This window comes from Prunus persica, chromosome G8 (genome assembly GCF_000346465.2).
Source record: "Prunus persica cultivar Lovell chromosome G8, Prunus_persica_NCBIv2, whole genome shotgun sequence".
Lineage (NCBI taxonomy): Eukaryota > Viridiplantae > Streptophyta > Magnoliopsida > Rosales > Rosaceae > Prunus > Prunus persica.
Genome location: NC_034016.1, coordinates 7,086,305 through 7,114,235, shown reverse-complemented (window position 1 = coordinate 7,114,235; position 27,931 = coordinate 7,086,305). Strand labels below are relative to the sequence as shown.

The 27,931-nt window shown below is 41.0% G+C and overlaps 3 protein-coding genes across 3 annotated transcripts; all 3 read right to left on the bottom strand.

Annotated features, from left to right (window-relative positions):
• LOC18768466 (calcium-dependent protein kinase 11) lies at positions 2,746 to 7,621 on the bottom strand. The gene is made up of 7 exons (XM_007199737.2): positions 6,869 to 7,621; positions 5,738 to 5,881; positions 5,459 to 5,611; positions 5,230 to 5,345; positions 3,591 to 3,758; positions 3,231 to 3,455; positions 2,746 to 3,103 (listed from the first exon to the last, which is right to left on the bottom strand). Exons 1-7 carry the CDS (start codon positions 7,419 to 7,421, stop codon positions 2,969 to 2,971), a joined length of 1,494 nt encoding a protein of 497 aa, XP_007199799.1. The 5' UTR covers positions 7,422 to 7,621; the 3' UTR covers positions 2,746 to 2,968.
• LOC109950810 lies at positions 14,798 to 16,759 on the bottom strand. Its single transcript, XM_020570942.1, has 2 exons — positions 15,633 to 16,759; positions 14,798 to 15,290 (listed from the first exon to the last, which is right to left on the bottom strand). Exons 1-2 carry the CDS (start codon positions 16,757 to 16,759, stop codon positions 14,798 to 14,800), a joined length of 1,620 nt encoding a protein of 539 aa, XP_020426531.1.
• LOC109950809 lies at positions 18,058 to 19,020 on the bottom strand. The gene has a single exon (XM_020570941.1). It carries the CDS (start codon positions 19,018 to 19,020, stop codon positions 18,058 to 18,060), a length of 963 nt encoding a protein of 320 aa, XP_020426530.1.

The following is a 27,931-nucleotide window of genomic DNA, read 5'->3' as shown; positions in this document are numbered from 1 at the left end:
AAGGAGCTAGCGGGGCTGGTAAAGGGAAATAAGATTCATAAGTCATTTCCCACAGACAGCGCCAAATTGTTGATGCTTTTTTTGGGAAGGTCAACTTAGAGAAGAGTTTAGGGTCTTCAGCAGGCAAAAAGGTGAGAACTTTCAGTAATGGAAGAACCTGCATACGACAAAGAGGAAGAAGCAGTCGTCAAGCTTCGAACACCGATGTGGTGCCTGCCGAAGGCTCTTCGATGCTTAAGTCAGTTATAAGTGGTAACTTTGGCAGAGTAATAGTAAAAGGCAAGAGAGTAGTTATCCTTTTTACTCAGGTACTGTTCCCTATTTATAGGGAAGTGAAAATGGGAGCCTTGCACAAAGTTTCGATGTGGGACTTTGTGCAAGTTACTGTGGTGGTGACATGTGTCTTGGAGATTAGGTTAGGCAGTCCAAAGCTTCGGCAGGTGTCTGCCACTTCGGTAGAGTGTCTTCCTTCGGCAAGGGAGAAGGCATGTCTGCCTTGGTGCTAGTCTTTTTGATGCTGGGTATGCTCGGTTGATTATGGTGTAAACATAGATAAAAATGACAAGTAAAGCAAAATACACGGATTTATGAAAGATATGACAAATTAGTCCAATCAGAACCACCTGAATTACAAAGAATAAAATGAATTGCCAAGTCTGGATAGGCCTCAAAGTGTTAGGCTTTGACATCTGCTTGAAATACAATCACAGAAACGACAAGATCGGGCTAGACTGAATTTCTATTGACTGGACTGGATGTTTTTGCACTAGAATTGCGCGTTAGCACCCTCAACTAATAAAGATAGTTGAAAATTGATACCAATATTGAAGTTGGCAAAGCTATAATCAAGTTGAGCCATAAAGAGGCTGAAAAAGTGAGTAGAATTCAAGCTGCCACCTATTTTGGTTGATTTTGTTGAGGTTTTCATATAATAAAAGACCTGACTTCTGCTTGATCTACCTTTGCTGAACCAAATTTGTGAGAGAAAGTAATCTCTTTTGAATTCTGTTTGATTTACCTTATCTGGATTGCAAGAAAAAATCTTGTTTTCTCCTTGATTATCTCAGCTTTTCCTTGAATTGGATTGCTTCCTAGGGAAGATTGCTTGCTTACTTTTAGTAGTTGCAAAAATCGTGTGATTTTTTTAATCATTTTGAATTGATTGCTTAGATTGAGTTTTGTTTGATTGGTTGGTTGGGTCGGTGTCTTTTCTCCAGTCCAGACACTCAATGTGATGATGAATAGTCTTGGATATTTCCGACTTCAGATTAACCCTCATCAATGCACAAGTGGTAAAAGATTGTCAGCCAGTTGCTTTGATTAGTTTTGGCTCTTTGTTCATCAATGCTCCTGAATGCTTCATGATCGCTCCTTTTGCAAAATATTGATCTGAAGTGAACAATAATACCCAAATTCTTCGAACGTTAGTTCCATAAACATAAATATCTTGTTAGTAGCAGAAATTCGATGATCTTGTAATAAATAGTCGTGATTTTCAACTAAAGCAAGTCTGACTTCACTTCCCAGCTTTCATGGTCATCAAATTTATTTGGAGAGTAGTTATTAACGGTGAGGAGTCATTCTGACATACCTTAATAATTAAGAAAATGTGAATTGTTTCTGAATTAATTCAATTAAACTAATTCTTGGATTAAATTACTATCGGTGGTAATTCCTCTCAGTTATCAAAATAATCTAAATAAATGCTTTATTTTATTCCCCATTCTTTTGAACAGTATGGGCCATTCATCATTTTAAGGTAAGCAAAGCCCAATACCATTTGGAAAGTGAACCCAATAGCCAATTTGGGCTAGCACAAAAAATTTAGGCCCAAACAGCATTCCGCTATTTCTCCTCACTTCCTCCTCTACCCTTCTTCATTCCACTTTTTCCTCATATTTTTATCTCTAACCAGAAAAATAAAAACTAAAACCCCAAAATGAAATGGTTATCAAGCATCATTAAGCTTAATAAAGATAGTTTGGACTATGGATATTGCGTGTTGGACACAAACAATTGATCCTTTACTTGAAACAAGGGCACTCTTAGAGCATTTGCAATGGTTGCTCAACAATTCATTTCAGTTCAGTTCAATAGTTCAACAGTTCATTTCAGTTGTTGAACTTTTTTTGGCAGCTATTGAACTGAAATGCAATTTCACTTGCAGTGTGCATTTCAATAGCTTACAAATTAAAAACTATATTTTTTTAAATATCTTTTAAAATAATTGAATAAAATAAAATGAATAAAGTTAATTACGATAAGAAGAGATCTTTAAAAAGAGGCAAATTTTGAATATATAAATTAATAACAAAATTTTCCTTGCTTGGTGACAATATTATATTAACACTTTTTTTTTTTTTTGAAGAATTGGAAATTGAGATTAAATGAGAAGACATTAGAGAATCTCTTTTTAAAGTTATTGCATAACAAAATTGAATATAAATGAGCAAAATTTCAAAAAAAATTTCAAAAAAAATGTAAAAAGTAATTCTGTCCATGTATAGAGGTTATGGAGTTATTATGGTGGGCCAGCTTATTAAAATGAATTTCATTTCAAAGTTCATTTTATTGACATGTGAAATGAACTATTGATCCCTGAAATAAAATATTGATATCTGAAATGAACTGAACCTATCATTGCAAGTCAAAAGTTCAATTTATTGAAATAAAATTGAAACGACCCTCACCATTGCAAATGCTCTTATAAGAAGTTTATATATGTACTTTATTCTGCTGCAACTCTTCAAGCCAAACTTTCTCTATTCTCTACTAAAACAACGGAAATATTAGATTTTGCTCTCAAAAAGACAATTAGTGATGACATTACAACATAAAAAAAACTCTAAGAACCATAGCCATCATTACAAGATAGACAAACCTTTGGAATCAGCCAGCATAAGAAATGTAAACTATTCAATTCCTATTACAATTGCATGTGTACAAAAAATTGCTCTTTGTTAGTATCTCAGGTAGAGTCTTTTATTCCGAAAGCATCAGCCAAATTAAAGTTCAAATTGCTTCTCATGGTTCTGCTCTTCCCAAATCCTCCATCACCCTTCCTCATCATTGCAGCAAACTCCCCATAATCAATACGGCCATCCTGCAAAAGTGGTGCAAGTAGAGTGCCAAAATTTAGAATAATATCTTTTCTCGATTGATACTTTTGCCTCGGAGAAGAGAATGGTGACTTTAGTCAGTCATATATCAAAGGAAAGAAAAACACTTACATTGTCTTGATCAATCTCTTTGACAATCTCATCCAGATGAACATCACCCAGACCAAACTCTTTGCAAGCCTGTTGAAGCTCATCAATGGTAATGTACCCACTGCCATCTTTGTCAAAAAAGGAAAAGGCTGCAACTAAATTCTCCTCTCTTTCCATCTTGTTTAAGTGCAAGGTAGCAGCAAGAAATTCACCATAGTCTATTGTTCCACTGTTGTCTATATCCGCCTGCCAACATTGACAAAGTAAAAATATTTTGTAAGGGGCATCCAAGTCAGTCATGTTAATAGCGTTGGATAAATTATGCAATTTAAATGGAAGAATATTAAAACAATTCTGGACAGTTTATGATGATCTATTAACTGCATCCATAAGAGACTTGATTTCAGATTCCATTAGTTCAGAGCCCACTCTTTTCAAGCCCGCTTTAAGTTCCTCAAATGTTATTGTCCCGCTATTATCTGTGTCAATCATTTTGAACAACTCTTTTAGACCACCAATCTCTTCTTCTGACAGCCTTTCAGCTATAACCTGCCCAAGGAAAAAAAGAATGTGACAGTGATCCATATATACACCAAAATAATTGTCACTGTAAAAGCACTGTCATTAGAAATATCAGAGATAATTGGTCCAAAACTAAATAGGGCATACACATGGATGCCCTTTGATGATTGAGTGAAAAATCCAGACATTTTGGTTAGAACTTTACTTAAACCACAATTAACTGATAGATATAAAAATCACATACAGTCTGGCTACTTCATATAGCCCGAAGTTACATAGAAGAAGAGAGCTCTTACCTAACCTTTATTACAACCAAAACTATTCTCAACAACATGGACTCATGCTCTGAATATATTATAAACAAGTAATAATATACTAAAAAGACATTTAAAATGAGTAGTCTAAAATGATATTTCTAACCGCATTTTTCATATAATATTGGTACACTACTAAAGAAAACTTCTTGATCATTGTCAAGAAAAACAGAGTGAAGATTTCGAAACTAATAACCCTGTGTCTCAGTCTTATCAACCATTACAGTAACCTGAATGTCTCAACGTGAAATTAACTCCCAGGTTGCACCCATATCATATCAATTTACGTTTCTTGTTATACAGATGAAAATGATAACTTAATTCAGCATTACTTCGTTCATGCTGTTTTCCAAAAGATTATGCATGCACCCAAGGGGATTCAACCACAGAACTTACACTCCACCCTTGTTCTTACAGGGCAGGAGTACATCAAGACATCAGCACTTCTTTCTTTTCAATGGGATGTTCAGATTGCCGAGCACCTCATCTCTAGAAATAAGACAAGCAAATCACCATTCATCTAATTATTACTTCTCTTGTATATGTAGAACTTTGGATTTCAAATGCTGTACTTGTCTAACAATATCATATTCATCTATTATCCTAATTGCATTTCCAAGAGGCCCTTACTAATGTCAGGTCTTGTTGACATACATACGAGTATAATAGGGTGAACCATCGAATTAATGTAAAATCCCTTTGCCCTTTTGTACTTCCAGCAGGCCAGATTGTGTTATTCTTTCATACAAGTTTTTTTTTTTCTTGGCATAAGCCTCCCACCCTACTAACAAACCTACCCCGAAAAAACTCCAGAAAGAAGAACAAAAACAAAAAAAAAGGTAAAATTTACATTACCTTGGCAAAGGCAATATTTGCTCTAGAAAACATGCAAGCAGCAGTCAGTGGTCTCATGAACATTCCACATTACATTCCATGTGTGTGTGTGGATGTGTATACTACCCTGAAAGAATTTATTCCATTTCCTTTACCATCAGGTTTTAATTGGAAAGCAGACATGCTTTACACTTTTCCAAAGTCATGTTATTAGTTCTCATCTCAGAAATGTAAATTCTCACGTGAAACGAAAAATGAATTTACCAATTTACTACCAGGTTACTGTTGCAAAATGTGTTAGAATGATAGATATAGAAAGATGCTAGATGGTAAGAATTTATAAGACATACACGAAGAGCCATCTTTTTAAGTTTATTCATTGCTGAGAACTGCTTGAGGCGAGACAAAACAGCTGAATCTAGCGGTTTGTCTGGGGCAACTCTGTCATCCACAATCCATGGGTGACCTGAAATGAATCCACTTTAGAGTTGAACAAAACTACCATTTGGATAAGTTGTAACCTGATCTATACAACTATCACATAAAACCTTTTAGCATAGTAGGTATTAGACCACTCACATAGGACTTCATGGGCAGAAATTCTTTGCTTTGGATCCCTCTCAAGCATCTTATACATCAGATCTTTTGCACTTTCTGAAATATTAGGCCAAGGCTCAGATTCAAAATCTATGTTGCCATCTAAAATCTGTCTGAAGATCCCTGCTTCAGTTTCTGTAAATATATGGAGAAAAGTTAATACTCATGTAATAAAAGAACCAAAGACAATAATGGTGTAAGTCTCACTGTTAAGGCTACTAGTCCATTGTGTAAGAGATTGTTACTAGTCAGGATCACTACCTGCCCAAAAAGGAGGAACTCCACTTAACAGGATGTAAAGTATCACACCAGCACTCCATACATCCACTTCAGGTCCATAAATCTTGGCTAACACCTCAGGTGCAACATAATAGGGGCTCCCAACTACATCATAAAAAACTTGTCCTGGAGCAGAAAAAGATAGAGCAGCGCACATAAACAACCATTGTTATGTAGGATGAAACACCATTCGAGCGTGGCATTGATAGCAAACCAGTTAGAAACAGTTAAAATAAAATAAGCTGTATTCTGCCAAAGGCAATATAGTCGGAATTTTTGTTTCTACAAACCAGAATGTTTTAGATCCTGAGACTCAGATAATTTTATCGATAGATTGATGATAGCTCAAAGGAATAATTGAATGCATTGGCATACTGAATAAGATATAGATTCCTTTTAGGATACCAATACCATGATAGATGAGCCATTAATCCCAAACTTAAAGGAAGATCCTAAGGCTTTTAGTTTAAATATTAAAAAAAAAAACACCTCATGACCTGTTTATGGAAGCTCAGAATTCTAGTGTTCTGTGTGCCAACCAAAAAAGACTAACGTACAGAAGGACATGTTGAGTGTATTAACACAACACAATATAGCACCGCGTTCGAAAGGAAAAAAAATGTCCAATAAAGACACTACAAAAAAAATTCTTCGCACTTGCAAACAGGGGACAGAGAAAAACATAAAGAAAATAGATCCCCGGTCCTCGTAGATGGAGTTTCATATGCATTTAAAATCTTCCCGTATCCAAGACTAAGAAGAGACACAACTTTATAATTCATTGAAAGGAAAACTGTCCTTGTATCTGCCATCAAAGTGACATTTTTTTTCCCTAGGCAGTGTGGCAAGCACAAATCTATAAGAAGGATGGTTCAGGAAGTTCTTTGATTGAAACAAAAGGCTCAAGAAATTCTTCAAACAGAAAAGAAATCAAGCAATATTAGTTCAATAAATAATCAGAAATATATTTAAAAAGGTCAAAAGAATTACTCTTGAAATTAATATCAACCAGACCAACATTTCCATTTCAAACAAAAACAAAAAAAGAAACAATAAAAATGGATCTCGTTAAATTAAATCAAACAACATATCGAAAAATAAGAAAACCCAGACCTGGCTTGTAGAAGACGGACAAGCCGAAATCGGTGGCCTTGAGCATGGCATCATCCGAAGGAGTATCAAACAAGAAATTCTCAGGCTTGAGATCCCTATGCATGACACCAAGAGAGTGGCAGGCCTCAACGACCCCAACAATGGTCTTGATGAGCTTGGCAGCCTCTCTCTCACTGTAATGGCCCTTCTGGACAATCCTATCAAAGAGCTCGCCGCCGGCGCAGAGCTCCATCACCAAGTGTACAAACACAGAGTCCTCGTAGGTGCCTTTGATCTGAACAACGCTGGGGTGCTCGGACAAGTGGTGCATGATCTGAATCTCCCTCCAAACGTCGTCGTAATCCTCGGGGGAGAGGAGCTTACGCTTGGGGATGGACTTGCAGGCGTATTGGTCGCCGGTGGGCTTGTGGATGCAGAGGTACGTGGTGCCGAATTGGCCTTGCCCAAGCTTCTTGCCCATCAGGTAATGGTCTCTCAGTTTCGGCGTTTCGTACGGTAGCACTGTATGGCTGCTATGGGGCTTCCCCGATTGCGATGAAGCTCCTCTCGGCATCTCTTCAGATTTCTTGTTTCGTTCTTCAGATTTCTGATTCTCTCTCTACCTCTCCTTCGCTCTGAAACTGTTATTTCTGTTTCTCTTCTGTTTTGCTCTCTCTCTCTCTCTCTCTCTCTCTCTCTCTCTCTTTCTTTGGTTGTGGATTGTGGTTGGTCGCTATCTGAATCTGAGTATCATTTATTTATTATTTTGTTTTGGTATTTTTCTGATTATTTTGGTTTTATGGGGAAGTAAGATTGGAGCCTGAATGTTCCATAATTCTATTGTTGCTCTGCGTCAGCATTTTATCCGCACGATAAAGTGGGGGCCACAATCCATTTGGATCATATTTTATCTTGCTTCTTTTGTTGGAATCATGCTGTCCTTGTCACTTTTGGGTTTACAAATATCAAAGAAAGGTCGGAGGAAAATTATTATTATCAAAAATAGAAATTGAAAAACTATAGCATCGCATGAAAAAAATGTAGTCTACAATGTTGCTTATAAGTGTTGTAAAGATAGTGAGTGGAGCCCACAGATTAAATTCCTTGTCAGCCACATCTTGGAGGAATTTTCTACATACCTGCATAAAGCTGGCTGCTTCCATTCAATTAGCCTATAAATAGGCCAGCCTCGCTACTTACAAAGACACAAAAAACCAACGGAGAAGAGAGCCAGAAAGAAAAGAAGGAAGAAAGAGAGTGAGAGGAGAGAAATGAGAGCCGTTCTTCAAGAGAAAAAAATTAGTGAGTTAAAGAGATTGTAAATATTAAGATTGTAGTCCTATTATTTTATATAGTAGAAAAATTATTATTGTTGTTCTTCGAGGACACAAGCATGACCGAACTTTGTTAAATATTGTGTCTTATTTACTTTACGTGCACCTTTAATATTCTCGCATCATGTACCATTCTTTTTACAACAATAAGATCATTTTGAAGATTTTAGTGCTTTTGTTCCTTAGTCACCCATTTTCTATTGTCTTCGTTTCATTCATGTTCTCAACTCTTGTCCATCTTCTTTGTATCATTTTCTCGGATTCCCTCATTTTTTTTCCTAACTTTTTCTATCTTCATTTAATTATGATCAGACATCGTGGGCATCTCATTTTGTCATCTTACCATTATTTACGAAGTAGGAGTCTTTATTTACTCTACACCTTATTCCTTTGTACCTTATCTTGATTTCCTCTCATCGTCTTTTCCAACCTTATCTCGTTTTCTATTTAAGAAGAGTTTTTTTTTTATGCGAAAGAGGGAAATTATAAGGAAAAGCCACGCGGGCACGTAGGCCTAAAAAGATCAAAATAAAAAGGAGAAGAACACGCCATAGAAAGGCCATTCTCCCAGTGTTGAGAGGGGGAGAGATTGTGACCCAGATTAGCTAAACCATCTGCCAAGAAATTTGTTTCTCTGTAAACATGTTTGCAAGCAACATCATCACAAAGGGAACACATTAGCATGATGTCTTGAATGAGCAACTTGATACTCCAAGAAGAGGCTATTATTCTTTCCAACCAAACACATAATCTCCTTCAATATCATTCTTCTTACCATGAGTTCATGTGAGAAGGCTTCTAATGACGACGTTATTGTTCGAGCAATGTACTAGACAATCCAAACATGATGGTTCCGTTTTAGGCCGTGAATTCAAGAATTGTCATAGTGAAAAACATCATTCTGATCTCATGGAGGACTACTCAATGGAAACACCACTTTATCCCCCGGTGAACTTTCGTGGGCGATTCAGAATTCGGAGAGATCTTTTCTTTCACATCTTGAATGATGTTGTTGCATGACCACATCGCCTGCATCTTCCTCCAAATTGAATGTATTGCCACTATGGGAAGAATCTATGGGTGTTTGTGTGGGAGATTCAAATTGGTCATTTCATTTTGGGCAATCTTTTAAGATTTGTCATGCATGGTTCAACTTGAAAGGCTTTTTCATACCCTTATTATCATCAAAAAAAATAGTTTTTGCATGCACATCCTACTAAAAATGGGTAAAAGAAGCGATAAGTTACAACATGAAAAAAAAAATTCAAAATATGAACTTTAAAACTCGAATAAAATGAGTACTAACCCAGTCGCTTAGATTGGCCCCACTTGCAGGGCTTGTATTGGCCTTAATCAGACATGTCATCCAAAGAGAACATTATTGGTTGATGATCATAAACCGAAAAGCAATGACTTGAAATATTCATGGCTCTGATCCAACACTGACAGATTATTCTCCAAAAACTTATGTTACACACGAAGCCAAAAGGTGTCATTTAGTTGATTGATGCCAACCGGCCCATCTTCAAAGATAAATGTCCACCCCTGCATAATGCCTCATCTTCTTGTGGTTTCCAATTGACACTTTTTTGTGTGGTTTTGGAGCCATATTAAACAACAAGAAGGGGCAATGAACACAATTAAGAAAGTGAGAAAGGAAAACATATTGAATTTAGTTGTAAAGAAAGTGGTGGAGCCCACATAAAGAAAAGAATAAAATAATATTCAAAAAGCTTAATGATGATGTTGGAGCTCAATGATGATGTTGGAAGCCATCCAATTTTCCTATAAATAGGCTTCCCATTGCTTAGCAAAACACACCAATGGAGAAGAGAAGAAAGAAAGGAAGAGAAGAAAGGAAGAGTGAGAGGAAAGAAAAGAGAGTGCGAAATCTGAGTGTTAGTGAGTTCTATCTGAGAGAATTCTGTCAGTGTAAACACCAGAAAAGCAAATATAATTCTACTCCCAATATTCAGTCGTACTTTTAATACTCTGATTATTTTATTTTTATAACAAATTTGGTTATTCTTTAACAAATTGATTGCTATTTATAGAGTTTGAAATGAATTTTGAGGGTGGACCTGATTTAGATCATTTTAAATATTATTTTAACCGTTAAATTTTAATTTGGGTAATTGGATTTTTTATTTTTTTTTTACCATTGAAATCAATCAAATTTAATCATGGTCGTTAAATTGTATAATTTTGTTTAATTAGAATGCAAAAAAAAAGAAGAAGGAACATATTGAATAGTAGTCGTTAGATTCCAATGTCTACTTCACCTTTAGGTGACACAAGGCAGGAAGAGGACAACTGATGTGCAAAGGAAATTTTACAAATAAAAAATCTAGTCGTTGGATTCACTAGCAACTAAGGGTGGGCATCTAAAGCCGAAATACTGAAACTGTACACTAACCATACCGTTTCATTTGGGATGAGGAGATATTTGGTACAGTACGGTATGGTACCTATTTGTGCAAATAATCTCACGAGAGAATATTCGCTTCTAGATCCTTCAACCTTCGATCTTCCTTCTCTCTCTTCCTCGATTCTTGTAAAAAAGACTGGAGTAAATAGACCACACCCGGGGGGTGTTGGCCAAAGGCCCTCCGATGCCTAAGTTAGTTCGAGTGTTTGTAGGAAAACAATAGCTAAGCAAAGGGTACGGAGTTTTATGTAGGGTGTAAACCGGGCGGCCGGAGCCGTGTGTGGTGGCCGGAGCCGTGGGGAGAAAATATGGAGAGTGAAGAGGGAGAGAGAGCTTCGAGTATTTTTCTCGGGTATAAGGAGTAGGTTTAGATGTACCTTGAATGATGAATGAGGTTGTCTATTTATAGGAGCCTCGAGGCTGGGGTTTCGTAGGAATCGAGTTGGGCCTGATAATATCTGAATTAAATATATATTATCTCTTAAGAAGATAATATCTGAATTAAATAATATTATCTCTTAAAAAGATAATATCTGAATTAAATGATATTATCTTCTCTTTATTAGGATAATATCTTAATTAATGATATTATCTCTTTAAATAAAGATAATATCATATTAATTAAGATATTTATCCTAATTAATTAATTAGCCAGATAAACTGGTTTAATTAATTAATTTAAGAGATAATCTTCTTTTCCCCGTGGCATGCCCTGATTGGAGACGAAAATATATGCTCTCACAAATGCCCCCAGCTTCTGCATGGCGCTTGTGTGGCATGTAGGAGATGAAATTATTTTTTTTTTCGGGCTCTCCAACTGTGTCTGGGCTTTATTATGTGAATTGGACTTCTTCGCAGATTGGATTCCTAATTGGTGTAGGCTTCTGACTGTTGTTGGAGTTGGATTCCCAGTAGGAATGAGTTTGTGATTCCTTCTTGACCCGGGTTGTCCAACCTGTATAAATACAGGGCTTCTCTTCACTCTTTCTCACATTGCAAACTTAACTTCTCTACTTTCTAGCTTGAGAAAGATCTTGGAGAGTTTTGTACTGCTTGTCGAAGAGAGGAGTTGCCGTGCATCCCAAAGTAAGTCGAGCACGTAAATTTTTTTCTTCATCTTCCCTTTTTCGCGGCGGGGACCAGCTGGGTGGGAATAGGCTGGTTGTCGTCGTGACTGGTTGCCAAAGACAATTGGAGCAGTGGTGGCTGCTGGTGGCTGCCGAGCGACAATCAGGAGGAAGTTGGTGGACTGCCCCTTGCTGAGGATGTCGAGAGATGGAAATAGGACGGTCCGAACCCTGATGATTTGCCTGCTGCACAAAAGGAGTGCTCTGCTGAACAGGAGGAGTGCTCTGTTGAACCCCCACCAAAAAGGAAGGCCGATGTCAAGTCTTTGAGAACTCAAGCTACTTCTTTACGGGCGAGGAATGTGTCTCTATTGAGAAAGAAGCCAAGGCTCCCTTCTGCTCAGAAGACCCAAGTATGAGCTATTCCCACGTCATCTGCCAGGGTCAAACATCTTGTTGGTGCAGATAGCAAGAAGATTGGTGGTATTCGCAACATTAAGGATGTTCCCCTTAAGCCTCTTGCTGACGAGTTTGGAGATCATGATCTGCTCTGCGAAATAGTTTGTGTGCGATCTAGCTCACCAGTTGAGAAGTAAAGAGGTGCAGATGCTCATCTCCGAAGTTCAGGTCGTCTACATCAGTCGAAGAGTGGAAGTCGATCTGGGCGGTCTGCTCATCCATCCAACCATCATGATCCAACTGTTGAGTCACAAGCAGTCAAGCGTGGAGTTGGTTCATCGTCGTCAGTTCCTTTGGAAGTAAGGTTGGCAGAGGCTAAGAAAGCAAGAGAGTCATCTGCTCGGGGAAAAGGTTCTTCTGCAACATCAGCGGCTGATCCAAAGGTGGACAAGCCTAGCCCTACAGGGGATGCGGGCATGTCTGATCTGCTCAAGACGCACTTTCTATCAAGTCCATCCACTTGCGCTGAGCTGGTTGATCAAGTCCGTCAGGCTGGTGATCTCGGTACTTTTTCAAGTCTTTCCTTGGAAAAACAAAGAGAAGCAACATTTCATCTGCTTCAAAAAGGAGTGGTTTTTGCTGCGAAGACCATCCGGAACTCGTCATCTGCTGTTGCCCCCTCTTCTGCTCAGCTTAGTGAGTTGGAGAAGAAGAATGCTGAGCTGGCTAGCAGGCTTTCTGCCAAACAGGCTCGTTATGAGAAGAAGACGTCTGACTTGCGGGCGATGATATCTGAGCTAAAGAGTTCCCTTACTGAGAAAGATTCCGCGCTCAGCTCTTCTGCTATTGACTTGGCAAGTCGAAAAGATGCTTATTTCCGCCTTGAGCGCAAGAATGCCGACATCTCTCATAGTTATGACAAGCTTTTGGCTAGATTTCACGCCTATCATAAGTCTGCTAAAGAATCCAAGTCCAAAGCTGTCACGGATGCTTACAAGTTGGGCTACTTGGACTGCACAATTGGATATGATCCCTTCTATGCCATTGGAGATGAAGACATCGAGATGCTCTATCCTGACTTGCCCCCTGTGCAAGGTGAGGAGGCTAATGTTGCGAACACCGAAGGAGCTGAAGAGCAGGTGGCTGAAGAGGCAGTAGCTGAAGAAGATGGAGCAGAGGATGGTGCAGCTGATGAGGCGGTGGCAGACGTCATAGATCATGCATGCGGAGCTGCTGAGAGCGTGGCTGATCAGGTGGACGCTGAAGAGGCTGCAGATTAGGGGTCTCCTGCTGGCATTTCGGAGTAGACGAAGACTTCTTTATTTCCTTTCAGCTTTTGTAGTCTGCTTTTTGTTTAGAATACTTGGTCTTGTTTTGACCATCTTCTTTTTGTTTGAACTTGGCCGGTTGGTCGCTTTGCTATGGAAATTTCAGTCTTTATTTTTTCAACTTCAATTTGCACATTGTCTTGTGAACTGCTTGAGTAACTGGTTAGTGTCCTGCTGTGTATTTCCCTTGGGATTTCGGCAAAAGCCAGGGTCCCCCTTGAGGGACTCCGGGCGTATTCTGCATTTTTCCAGAAAACGTTTTAAGACGCTTCTGGTTGTTGCCCTGCGTCTCCTTTAGGACGCTACTTATGGACAGCTGTCTGACTATCCTGCCCCCCTTTGGAAACGGATAGGAACCTGGATACCTCCCTTAGGAAATTCCTGGCGCACCCTGCAACCCCCTTAGGATGCTGCTTTGTGGGCTGCGTCTCCCGAAGGACGCTTTTGGTCGTCGCCCTACGTCTCCCTTAGGACGCTTTTTATGGACAACTTTTTTGGCTATCCTGCCTCCCTTAGGAAACGGATAGGAACCTGGATATTTCCCGCAGAGAGCATGGTGACCCCCTTTTAAGAAACTCCTGGCCCACCCTGCATCTCCCTTAGGACGCTGTTTTGCAGGCTGCGTCTCCCGAAGGACGCTTTTGGTCGTCGCCCTGCGTCTCCCTTAGGACGCTTTTTATGGGCAACTGTTTGGCTATCCTAACCCCCCTTAGGAAACGGATAGGAACCTGGATACCTCCCTTAGGAAATTCCTGGCGCACCCTGCGTCTCCCTTAGGACGCTTCTTTGCGGGCTGTGTCTCCCGAAGGACGCTTTTGGTTGTCGCCCTGCGTCTCCCTTAGGACGCTTTTTATGGGCAACTGTTTGGCTATCCTGCCTCCCTTAGGAAACAGATAAGAACCTGGATACCTCCCTTAGGAAATTCCTGGCGCACCCTGCGTCTCCCTTAGGACGCTTCTTTGTGGACTGCGTCTCCCGAAGGATGCTTTTGTTCGTCGCCCTGCGTCTCCCTTAGGACGCTTTTTATGGGCAACTGTTTGGCTATCCTGCCTCCCTTAGGAAACAGATAGGAACCTGGATACCTCCCTTAGGAAATTTCTAGCGCACCCTGCGTCTCCCTTAGGACGCTTCTTTGCGGGCTGCGTCTCCCGAAGGACGCTTCTAGTTGTCGCCATGCGTCTCCCGAAGGACGCTACTTATAGGCAACTGTCTTTTGTTGTGGCACATTCTGGAATTTGCAGTAGTTGCTTCTCTTTTTCAGAAATGTACTGTACTCAGTCGTCTGCTGGGGACTGAGCAGGTTGGAGAAAGCGTCATGGGTAGTATCTTTGGAGATGGTAGGCGTTCCATTGTCGCGGAATCTCCTTCCCTTCCATGGTGTCAAGCGTATAGCTTCATCTGCCCCCGGATCGGCTGATTATGTAAGGGCTTTCCCAATTAGGTTTCATCTTTTTAGACCCTTGTCTTTGTGTAGTGATGAAGGCCTTTCTTAGCACAAGGTCACTTGGTTGAAACTGTCTGATCTTGGCTCTTTTGTCATAGTAAGACTTCAACCGCTGTTGATAGGAGGCGACTCGGACAATGGCGTTCTCGCGCTCGCCTTCAAGTAAGTCAAGGTTGAGTCTCATCTGCTCGGAGTTCTGCTCAATACTGCCCACTTCGATGCCTATAGAGGGGACAATGATGTGAGGAGGAATGATCGCTTCAGTTCCATAGGCGAGGGAAAACGGGGTTTCACCTGTTGATCTTCGCTTGGTGGTGCAATAAGCCCATAGTACGCCAGGGAGCTCATCTACCCATTTTCCTTTGGCGCCTTCTAATCTCTTCTTTAGACAGTCCAATATTATTTTATTGGATGCCTCGGCCTGGCCGTTGCCTTGAGGATATCTTGGGGTAGATAGATGCTGCTTGATGCCTTACTTTTTGAAGAAGACAGTGATCTGCTTGCCGATGAATTGCGAGCCATTGTCGGTAACTAGTGATTGTGGGCAGTCAAACCGGCAGATAATATTTCTCCAGATAAATCATTCCACATCATCTTCTTTAGTAGAGGATAGAGCTTCGGCCTCGATCCATTTAGTAAAGTAATCAGTGGCGACAATCAACATTTCTTTCTTGGCAGGTGCCGTTGGCATAGGGCCTACTAAGTCGATGGCCCATTGCATGAAAGGCCATGGACTGTTCTGCGGATGGTAGATTTCGGCAGGCAGATTAGGAACTAGTTTGTACCGTTGGCAACGATCACATCTTTTGACATATTCAGTGGAGTCATGGCGCATAGTAGGCCAGAAATAGCCTACGTTTAGAGCCTTCTGGGCGAGTGACCTGCCCCCAGAGTAGTTGCCACACTCGCCGTCATGAATTTTGCAGAGGACCTCAAGTGTTTGAGGGTACTTTATGCAAGTGAGATGAGGGCCGGAGTATGATATGCGAATGAGCTTGTCGCCTTGCATGTAATATCTCGCGGCTTTCTGTTGGACCTTCCTAGCTTCGGACTTATCCGTTGGCAAATTTCCATTGACCAAGTAGTCAATGATGGGGTCTTGCCAGCTGGGGTCTTCATCGATCTGCATTGAGTTGATTGGCTCTATTTCTTCTATGCTTGGTCGGTCAAGGTGTTCGACTGGGATGGAGCGTCTGAACTGGCTGTCTAGCGCTGATCCTAGGCTTGCCAACGCATCTGCATGAGTGTTCTCTGCCCGTGGAACTTGTTGGATGGTGAAAGTAGGAAATTCTTTCAAAAGTCCTTGGACTTTTTCGAGGTACTGGATCATTCTTGGATGCTTTTCCATGTACTCGCCTGAGGCTTGATTCGTGATCAGCTGGGAGTCTGAGTAGATGGCTAATCTCTTGATCGTCAGTTCTTTTGCTAGGCGCAGTCCTGCGAGCAATGCCTCATATTCTGCCTCGTTGTTTGAAGCAGAAAAGCCTAGTGTGATGGCTTGTTCCAACAAGGTTCCGTCTGGGGTGATTATGACGACGCCTGCCCCTGCTCCTTTGTGATTTGATGCTACGTCTACATGCAATTGCCACATGTCGTTAGGTAGGTTTGAATCGGTAGGGGAGGTGTCGTCTGCTTTTTCCTTGCTTTTCGTGACCATCTTCTCTTCTTCGGCTGTCGGAGTAAATTCTACAACAAAATCTGCTAAAGCTTGGGCTTTTATAGCAGTCTTCGGCCGGTAGAGGAGCTCGTATTGACTGAGTTCAATAGCCCATTTCATGAGTCGCTGAGAAGCGTCGGGGCTGTGAAGGATCAATCTTAAAGGAAATTCTGTTCTGACAATTATCCGGTGTGCTTGGTAGTAGGGCCTTAGTTTTCTCGCGGAGACTACAAGCGAAAAAATGAGCTTCTCCATTTTCGAATAGCGAGTCTCTGCATCGAGGAGAGCTTTTGAAGTGTAGAATACCGGATGTTGTGCCCCAGCTCTTCTCGGATGAGAGCTGAGCTGACAGCTGAGTCGGACACCGCCAGGTAGAGGTACAAGTCTTCGCCTGGTATCGGTTTTGAGAGTAAGGGAGGTGAAGTGAGGTAGGTTTTCAAGTTCTGAAAAGCTACTTCGCACTCGTCATCCCACTTGTCCCTGTGTCCTTTCTCCAAGGCTTTAAAAAATGGCCTGCACTTGTCGGTAGATTTTGAGAGGAATCGGTTGAGAGCTGCCGCCCTACCCGTTAGACTTTGTATCTCCTTTGTTGTGGCAGGTGACTTCATGTTGAGTATAGCCTTGATTTGATTTGGATGTGCCTCAATTCCTCTTTGGGTGACTAAGTATCCCAGGAATCGGCCGGACGAGACTCCAAACGTGCATTTGCTCGGGTTCAACTTCATGTTGTATTTTCGGAGTAGGCTGATTGCCTCGGCAAGGTTCTTGATGTGGTCTACTCTCTCGGGAGCTTTGACTAGCATGTCGTCTACGTAGACCTCCATAGTCTTGCTGATTTGCTCCTTGAAAATTTTGTTCACCAGCCTTTGGTAGGTTGCTCCGGCGTTCTTCAACCCAAAGGGCATGACTTTGTAGCAGTATGTACCTCTTTCGATGACGAAAGAGGTTTTAGCCTTGTCATCTTCATGCATCATGATTTGGTTGTAGCCGGAGTAGGCATCCATGAAGCTTAGCAGTTGGTTGCCGGAAGTTAAATCGACGAGTTGATCAATTCTAGGCAGTGGAAAGTTGTCTTTAGGGCATGCCTTGTTGAGGTCGGTGTAGTCGACGCACACTCTCCACAAACCTTTGTCTTCCTTTGCCACTAGAACAACGTTCGCCAGCCATTCTGCGTAGGAGACTTTTTCAATGAATCCAGCAGCTAGAAGTTTATCGATCTCGGCTTCAATGATGGCAACCCGCTCGGGGGCGAAGTTGCGTCTCTTCTGTGCTACAGGTTTGACGGCTGGGTTGACGTGTAGGCGATGGCAAATGATCTAGGGATCGATGCCAGGCATGTCAGATGGCGACCATGCAAATACGTCTTTGTTGTTTCAGAGGAAGGCTGCAAGCTCTATCTTTTCCTCATGGCTTAGGCGCGAGCCGATCCGCGCTTTTCTCTCTGGCTTGTCAGGATCAAGGGGTACTAGCTCAACGTCCTCTTCGGGCTTCCATCCTTCTTCAGGAGAGACCTCCGGACGGATTCCCTCGACTTGGTCCTGATTCTTTGATTGCTATTGGGGAGTAGCTATTCCCTTTCCTTTCTGGTCTGCTCGGCCGTCAGGAATGGGATCTGCTTTCTTCTCTGCTTGTTCTACTCCCTTTAGATTTGCCTGATTCACAGGGAGGAACTGTGTTTGCTTGCCTTTCTTCAGCCCATGAGCTGAGCATTTTCTTGCCATTGCCTGATCGCTGTTGATTTGGCTGATACCGCCCCGAGGGATTGGGTAGCGAATCTTCTGATGTGTGGCAGAGGTGATGGCGTTGATCTGGCCGATCCATGGTCTGCCTAGAATGCCATTGTAGGGTGAGACTTCATCAATGACCATGAACGTTTGCAAGCTGATTACAGGTGGAGAGTAGACGTCGAGATCTATCGTGCCCACGGTAACCGTCGTTGCGCCATTAAAACCAGTCAACGACTTGGCTGATTTATTGATCTTTGCCTCTAAGCCCATCTGTTGGACAACTGCCAATTGTAGGATGTTGGCTGCACTGCCCTCATCTGCATGGACTCGGTCGACCATGGCTTGAGTGATTTGAATGCTGATGACAAGGGCGTCGTTGTGTGGTAGATCAAGGCCGATTAAGTCTTTCTTTTGAAAGCCGATCACGGGATCGTCTTCTGCCAGTGAGAAGCTAGTTGAGACTTGGGAGATCATTGTAGCCTGTTTGATCTTCCTTTTCTTTTCTTTGTTGGTCAGTCCGGACTCCTCGGAGTCGGCTAGGATTGTGTTAATCCTTATGACCTTCTGGGGTGGCTCCTTGGCGGTATCGCGGTCTTCTATCTGCTGGATGGCCTGCTTCTCCGTGCAATGACCTTCTCTCACGAGTTCTTCGAGATGCGCTTTCCAAGCAAAGCAATTATTCGTATTGTGCCCATGTGTCGCATGGAAGGCACAATATTTTCTGGTATCCCTCTTGTCTGGATCTCCTTTCAAGGGTGGCGGTTTTTTTATCCAAGGTTTGTTCTTCATTTGGGCCAAAATTTGATGTATGGGGATAGAGAACTTGGTGTAGTTCTCTTTTGTCGTGGCCTCTCTTTGTGGGCGTGACCTGCCTTTGTCTTTGTCCCTGCTGCCAAGCCTGTCGTCTCTTTGTTCTACCCGGTTAGCTGTCGATCTTCCTGCTCAGTGGACTTCTTCGCGGTGATTCGATCGTCATCCCAGAGTGCGTAGCGTTCTGCGGTCGCAAAGACCTCTGCCAGAGTCTGGCTGGGAGTGAAGTCAGCTCGCGGTATAAGTCATGTTCTGCTGGAAGACCTTTCTTGAATGTAGAGGATGCGATTTGGTCATCGCATCCTACGATGTTGGCCTTTTCTGCTTTGAACCTCTTGATGTAATCTCGAAAGGATTCCTCGGGCTTCTTGCGCAGGTTGAACAGATGGTCAGGGTTCTTCTTGATCGTCCGATAAGAAGTGTATTCTTTAGTGAAGACGTAAGTAAGCTCCTTGAAGCTGTTGATCGACCCGGATGGCAGGGTATGGAACCAATCTTGAGCTGCTCCTCGCAAAGTCACTGCAAACACCTTGCACATTAGCGCGTCTTCGGCCTTGTAGAGGATCATAAGGCTCTTGAAATGCTTCAGATGACTTTCGGGGTCGGAATCGCCTTTGAAGCATGTGAAAGAGGGCGTTGAGAATCTTTTCGGGGGAGCAGCCTGCTCGATTTTGGCGGTGAAAGGTGAGGAGTTTGCTTGGTCTACCTCAATGCGTAGTGCATCTTCGAAATTTCCGCCAATCTTTAAGTCTCGAAGTCGGTTATTCACAAGCTTTTCAACATCTTCTGCACGCATGGCTAGTTGGTCACGTTGATGACCTTCGCGATTTAGACGACGCTGATTGACTTCCTCATTGGTTTGCGAGGGTCGACCTTCTCGGTTGCGCTGTCAAGGAGGCGTGTTGGTGGACTGCGCTTGCGAGGGATTTCCAATAGTTTGGCGACGAGAAGTGGTTCTTAGAGAGCGAGTAGCGGAGCGCCTTTCTTCACGGTCCTTATTGTGATGATTGTCGGGTTGACCTCCCTAGGGCCCTATCCTTTCGTCAATATTTCTCTGTGAGCGGGCAGCGGAGCACCTTTCTTCTCGATCCTCGTCTCGATGGCTGTCAAGTTGACCTCCTTGGGAGGCTAGCCTTTCATGAACGTCTTCATGCTGGCCCAGGCGAGCGTGGATGTCAGGTCTTGGGCCCAGCCTATCGCGCACGTTGGTCCTTAAATTCAATCTGGATGGGAAACTTCGTCTGCTCTGAGTGTGGCTTGCGGATGCTTGCGACATGTCCGCGAGCTAATCTCGTTGTTGCGCATTTCCTTGTCTGCTTACTCCTGCTCGACCTGCTTGGTTCCCGTCGAACTGCCTATCGGTGCGTTCGTTTATCCTTCACTCTTTGCCCTGTTTTCCAAGGCCAAGGTTTTGAGCCAAGTTTATTTGATTGAGGAATTGCCTCATCAAATTGTTTTGGTTGTCCATTCTCTAAGTTAGCTCGTCAACTCTCAGATTAAGGTCTACTTGACTTCGTGGATCGGGAGGAGAGAAATGTGTGGAGCCCAATTGCACACGAGCTAGGTTTTCGTTGGATGTGTGCGTGGGAGCATGCATCGAGCGTGGAGGCAATGGAGGGAATGGTTGAAGTTGCTCTAAGATTGGGCCAAAGTCGGCGGTGGTAGTGAGCCCAACTAGATGTGAGGTTCCACCATGCTCAACGGTGGTGCTATGAAGGTGGCTAGGTCCGGTCATGGGGTCTTGAGATGGTACGACGGCAGCGGAGGCCAGTGCGGTGGTTCCAGTCACACGGGGTGGCTGCTGAGGGTTCATGGCGGCGAGAGGTAGTGGAGCCGCCATGTCGATCGTGGGATCGTGGGAGGAGTAGCTTTGGGCCGTCACGGATTGAGCCATAGCGGCAGTTTTGCTCCTCGTGCGCTTGCTTCCAACCATGGCTGTTTGGAAGGCTTCGGTGGATCGGAAAATATGAGGAACGGATTCCTTGAGCACGCGTTGAGTATAACTCGTGCTCTCAATGAAAGCACCAAATGTTTGTGCAAATAATCTCACGAGAGAATATTCGCTTCTAGATCCTTCAACCTTCGATCTTCCTTCTCTCTCTTCCTCGATTCCTGTAAAAAAGACTGGAGTAAATAGACCACACCCGGGGGGTGTTGGCCAAAGGCCCTCCGATGCCTAAGTTAGTTCGAGTGTTTGTAGGAAAACAATAGCTAAGCAAAGGGTACGGAGTTTTATGTAGGGTGTAAACCGGGTGGCTGGAGCCGTGTGTGGTGGCCGGAGCCGTGGGGAGAAAATATGGAGAGTGAAGAGGGAGAGAGAGCTTCGGGTATTTTTCTCGGGTATAAAGAGTAGGTTTAGATATACCTTGAATGATGAATGAGGTTGTCTATTTATAGGAGCCTCGGGGCTAGGGTTTCGTAGGAATCGAGTTGGGCCTGATAATATCTGAATTAAATATATATTATCTCTTAAGAAGATAATATCTGAATTAAATGATATTATCTCTTAAAAAGATAATATCTGAATTAAATGATATTATCTTCTCTTTATTAAGATAATATCTTAATTAATGATATTATCTCTTTAAATAAAGACAATATCATATTAATTAATATATTTATCCTAATTAATTAATTAGCCAGATAAACTGGTTTAATTAATTAATTTAAGAGATAATCTTCTTTTCCACGTGGCGTGCCTTGATTAGAGACAAAAATACATGCTCCCATAGTACCAATGGAGTATGGTATGGTAGCGGTACTAGGTATTTAGTACCAGTCAATACCGTACCGTATCAAATACCTGAAGTATAACTGTTGCCTTCAAGAATGAGCTTTACATCTTTCAACAGCTTGATATCTTTGTTTTGCTTTCAGTTTTACTCGCTAATCAAAAGCTCAACCTATCCTCCTTCTGAACGTCTGTACAACTGTTGTCTTTCTATAGCAATAATCATAACACTACTACAAAAAAGCAAAAAGACGACGGTAAATCACCGTCGTGTATTCGATTTTTCAATGGTCGTGGAATCTACCGTCATCTTTTCCCTCATATACCACGACGCTAAATCACCGTCGTTGTTAAAATATACAACGTCATCAACAAATACAAAACGACGTCTTTGTACTGCAAAAAGATCTAAAAAAGCAGTCGAAGATGAGAATAGACGACCAACTCTCTAAAAAAACCGTCGTTAAAAAGGAAAAATATGACACATATTAAGAGAACAAGGCCGCAAGATAGACATACAACGACGGAAATAAAAAAACGACGCCGTTAAATATCATTTTCATGACAATAAAAAATTTGACGTCTTTAAATACATGAGAAGACGACGTTATTGAAATATACTACGTCTCTTATTTACAAACAACCGTCGTGAAATAAATTTTCCACTTCGATTTTTCTAAAAAAGATGACGTGGAAATAGTTGTCAGTGTCATTATTTACGACGTATGTATTTATACAGTTGACGTTGAAATGCGAAACAACGTCGGTGGCATTTATATAGTCGACGTTGTATTTATATCTATCATCATTACTCACGACGCACTTAATAATATAGACGACGTTGAACTTCTAAACAACGTCGGTTCCAAATAAATGAGAGCCGTATTACAGAACATATAGACGGCGTTGATTATGATGAGAGCCGTATTACAAATAACGTCGTTTAATTGTTATTAGACGGCGGTTATAATGAATTTCCGTCGGAATTCATTTCGTTCCTCTTCGTTTATAAAAGAACTTGCGACGTGGAAAATGTATGATGACGTCGTATTTTTTAACGTTCAGATTATATATCTCGTTTTTTAGACGTCGGTATTATGGGATTGGAGTCGTGTTATTTTGAATTACATGGCGGTTCTTAATCCTTCCCCGACGTGATATCCTGAATAATTGCTTCACAATTGCGTCGTGGTTCTTCATTGTTACGTTGCTTTAAGACGTCGGTAAATATGCTGAATAACTGGTTCACAATAACGTCGTGTTTTATTTGAACGTAGAAAGTGAAGAAATCACATTACAATATATTACAAAATTAATGTCATACACTGCCAATTACATAAGCATCATTCAATCCATATATCTTCACACCCATCTCGAATATTTTGACCGCCTAACTCACCTACCAGTTCATCAAATGTGTCAACATTTGGCATCCCTCTAGTAAATGGCTCACACTCAATTATCACATCACCTAATACTTCATCACCAATAACATCATTATATTCTCTATTAGGCATTGATAACACTACCGACCAACCACGATGCATCGGGTCGTCAACAAAAAATATTTGTTTGACTTGAGAAGCCAAAACAAATTGGTCATTCCTATGTCCAATTTTACTCAAATCTACAAGGGTAAATCCAAGTTCGTCGACTACAAGACCAGAACTATCTATCCAATCACACCTAAAGACTGGGATTGTAAACTTTTGGTAGTCAAGGTCCCAAATTTCTTGAATGACACCATAGAAACCCATATTTGAGAGAATTGGGTTTTTATCCTTGGCACTAGCAACTTGCATGGTATGTGCAAGTAAATAAACTCCACTATTTTGAGTTGTCCGCACATCATCTTGTGCCTTGATATTGAATTTAATACCTTTAATAAGATAGCTCCTATATAATGGCACTGACATGTTTGGACCAGCTGCTAGCCACCTTAAATTTTCTGATACGCCATGATTGTCTTCCTCAAGTTCACTTTGAACCTGCAAATTAATCATATCTTAATTCAATCTAACATATAAATAAGAAGAAAATTAAAAGAGAAATATTTATTCAACAATATATACCTTGAAGCGTAGCCATTGAATGAAAGTGCTATTGTGCTTATCCTGCAGCCACTTTGTTCTCTTTCTAAATTTTGGATAAGCAGTCTTGATGTGAATCATATGTTACCTACATGACACGAAAAATTCAAGCATTACGGTCCTAAATATAGAAGATAAACATAAGAAATAATTTAAAATGGAAACTTAAAGAATAAAGCTCATACGTACTCGATATAAGGTAGGACTTCCTCCGTATTCTCCAAGACATATAGATGTGCTTGATTCAACAGGTCCTGATCAACTACGCTCACTGTGCAACCTGATAATGGCTTTGAAAGTCCCATCTTTTGGCTTGAAGGCACTCCAACTGTACTAGCATCAGATAAATGCTGAGTACAACACTCTACCGCTTCTTCAGCTATATACCGCTCAGCAATGCAACCTTCGGGACGAGTACGATTCTGAACATACCCCTTCAGCACTTTCATATATCTTTCAAACGGATACATCCACCTAAAATATACTGGCCCACATAGACGAACTTCTCTGACAAGATGTACTACTAGATGAACCATGATATCAAAGAATGAAGGGGGAAAGTACTTCTCAAGCAAACACAGAGTAACTACTACATCTTCTTCCAACTTATCTAGCTTGGAAACATCAACAGTCTTTGCACATATAGCATTGAAGAAGAAGCACAAACGAGTTATTGCATACCTTGCAGGCTTCTCCAAAACAGAACGAATTGCCACAGGGAGCAATTGTTGCATTAAGGTATGACAATCATGTGATTTAAGGCCAAGAAGTCTTGAATCTTGTAAAGATACAAGATTTTTAATATTTGAAGAATAACCTTCAGGGACCTTCATACCATAGAAAGAATTGCAAACCTCTCTCTTCTCTGCTCTTGACAAATTCCAAGGCCCAGGAGGCAAACGAGTACGTCTTTCTCCATACTCGGGTTGCAAATCAGTTTTGACCCCCATGTTCAATAAATCTAATCGAGCAGCAATCCCATCTTTATTTTTTCCAGGGATCTCCAGCAATGTACCAATGATACTATCGCAAACATTCTTCTCAATGTGCATAACATCTAGGGCATGCCTTACAGGAAGGTATTTCCAATACTCGAGATCAAAGAATATTGATTTCTTCTTCCAACAAACTCTGTCACCATTTTCAACCATATGCAGCACTTCTTCTCCGGTTAATGGCTCTGGAGGTATGCCATATTCAGGTTTCCCATTAAAAGCTGCACGTTGCCTCCTATATGGATGATTGATTGGTAACCATTTTCTATGCCCAATGTAACAAATTTTGTGGCCATTTTTCAACCTGTGACTAGGTGTATCATCGCCGCATATTGGACAAGCTTTATATCCTTTAACAACACAACCAGATAAGTTTCCATAGGCGGGGAAATCATTAATTGTCCACATTAATGCAGCTCTGAGTGTAAAGTATTCTCCATTATGTGCATCATACACTCCTCTAATCCCAACCCACAAGGATTTTAAATCATCAATCAAAGGCTCCAAGTAGACGTCTATATCATTTCCGGGTTGTTTAGGACTGGAAATCAATAAGGTTAACATCATGAACTTTCGTTTCATGCACAGCCATGGAGGGAGATTATATGTAACTAAGATAACCGGCCAACAACTATATCTGCTACTTAGAGAACTGTGGGGATTGAATCCATCAGATGAAAGAGCCAATCTCAAGTTTCTCGGCTCATTACCAAACTCAGGCCATTTATCATCAAGAAGTTTCCAAGACGGGGAATCCGCCGGATGAGACATCTGACCGTCAATTGATTTTCTAGCAACATGCCACCAAGTCAAACTCTTAGCTGTCTCATGTGATTGAAACATCCTTTTAAACCTTGGAATTGGGGAAAAATACCACACCACCTTCGCTGGCACACCCTCTTTCAAGATTGCATCTTTGCCTTCCTTCCACCTTGAGATACCACAAGTAGGACAATTAGTTGAATCCTCATACTCCTTCCTATACAAGATGCAATCATTGGGGCATGCGTGCATTTTCTCATAACTCAGCCCCAATGCACACAAAGTCTTTTTAGCCTCATACATGGAGGTTGGTATTGTATTTCCTTCTGGAAGCAAATCGCCTTGAAGTATCAATAATTCTGTAAAACAGACATCACTCATCCCATGTTTTGCCTTCAAATTATACAACTTCACTAATGCCGATAACTTCGTGTACTTTCTACAACCAGGGTACACTGGTTGATCTCCATCCCCAATCACATTGGCAAACTCATACGGATCCGAACCAAAATCACCAAAATCATTATCATCCATATCAATTTCTTCAGACACAAAACTGTACCTACTATGGCCATCATCTTCTTCAACATTTCTACTAGCATTAGTAGTTGCTTCCCAAGGTTCTCCGTGAAATGTCCAATTCTTATAGCTTTGGTCAATTCCATTAAAGTATAAGTGATCCCTTATAATTCCAACCCCAAACAACTTCAAATTAACACATTTAACACATGGACAACGGATATGTGTTGTAGTTAGAAGATTTTCTACAGCAAAGTTCAAAAATGCTTCCACCCCAAATTCATATGCCTTCGATCTTCTATCCGAGTGCATCCATGACTTATCCATCTCCGACACTATAACCTATTATCTATAATAAAGTGAAAATACAGGCAATGACCATCACTATAGCAGATTATACAATGATCTAATCGCAAGTAATACACAACAGAGACGACGGGTTTTAAACAAAAACAGACGTATTTGGCATATATAGACGACGGATTTTCAACAGACGTCGTCTATTATAAGTAATACAAACGACGGTTTATGAAAAAACCGTCGTGTATAAGTAATACAACGACGATAGTTTAAAAACACCGTCGTGTAATCGTCGTCGTATGCCTTAAAATTCGTCGTGTCTCAGTTTATTTTCAAGAACACAAAACCCATTAAGAACACAACATATATATGAAACCAAGCAAGAAACCAACATATACATGAAACCAAGCATGAAAACAATAAATCCATTCCCAATTCAACATAACATAGGGTGATTAAAAGATACGACAAAATTAAATCCATTCCCAATTCAACATAACAGATAATGTAATCCATGAACCCATTAAACAGAAAATCCATGAACCCATACCTATAAGCACATTATTAACAGATCGCAAAGCATACACATAAAACCCTTTAACAAAACAACCTAATATCACTCGAATCGTTACTAGAATCATCACTCGAATCCCCATCTTCATTATCAGTTTCTTCCTTCGTAGGTACTATTTGCTCCCCATCATTTTCTCCATGGCAGAAAATGACAAGATCAAATAAAGGTGTACTTTTGCTGGAAATCATTTGGAAGTTGGTGATCTGTGTCTTTTTGTGTTGATTTCCAGCAAAAGTACACCTTTATTTGATCTTGTCATGAACCCATTAAACAGAAAATCCATGAACCCATACCTATAAGCACATTATTAACAGATCGCAAAGCATACACATTTCCTTTAACAAAACAACCTAATATCATTCAATGAATTTACAAGGGGAAGATAGGGTTTGTACTTACAGGTTGGACGAGCTCACAGATTCGACGGAGCCTGGAGAGTGCAACTTTTAATTAGAGCAGAAGTGAGAGAGCGAAATGTTATGTCGCGCGAAATCTGAAAATTTTAGGTTTCAGGGTTCGAAGTATAAGAATAAGAGCCAAATCTAAAAAAATTTAGGTCGCACGAAAATTTTTAGAGTTCGCGCGTTTTAAAACGTCGAAAGAAAAACCAAGGCGAAAGTTCTACACGTACCGACGTAAATTTAATATTCCAGGACGGAAACTTCATTTTTCGGATTAAGAACGTAAGGCCGTTCATTTTGAAGCTTCATTTTTCGGATTAATTTTAAATTTATTTTGAATTTTTTATATAACCACGACTGAAAAACCACGTCGGTGTTAAGAAATTAAAGACGTTGTAAATTATATAAACCGACTTACATATTAAAATGACGTCGTTTAAAGAGTAAACCATGTCGTATGTTTTTCTGTACGACGTAAAATATTTATTCCACGACGCAACCACCGTCGTTAAAAATTA

Excerpts from the sequence above, each read along its gene's own strand:
- LOC18768466 (XM_007199737.2), bottom strand. The coding sequence starts at position 7,421 with ATGCCGAGAGGAGCTTCATCGCAATCGGGGAAGCCCCATAGCAGCCAT. Across the intron at positions 5,612-5,737 it reads AGTTCCTCCTTTTTGGGCAG|AAACTGAAGCAGGGATCTTC; the intron begins GTAGTGATCCTG and ends ATATATTTACAG. Across the intron at positions 3,456-3,590 it reads TCAAGTCTCTTATGGATGCA|GCGGATATAGACAACAGTGG; the intron begins GTTAATAGATCA and ends CAATGTTGGCAG.
- LOC109950810 (XM_020570942.1), bottom strand. The coding sequence starts at position 16,759 with ATGGAGAAGCTCATTTTTTCGCTTGTAGTCTCCGCGAGAAAACTAAGG. Across the intron at positions 15,291-15,632 it reads AGATGTGATCGTTGCCAACG|ATATCCTCAAGGCAACGGCC; the intron begins GTACAAACTAGT and ends ATCTACCCCAAG.
- LOC109950809 (XM_020570941.1), bottom strand. The coding sequence starts at position 19,020 with ATGAAGAACAAACCTTGGATAAAAAAACCGCCACCCTTGAAAGGAGAT.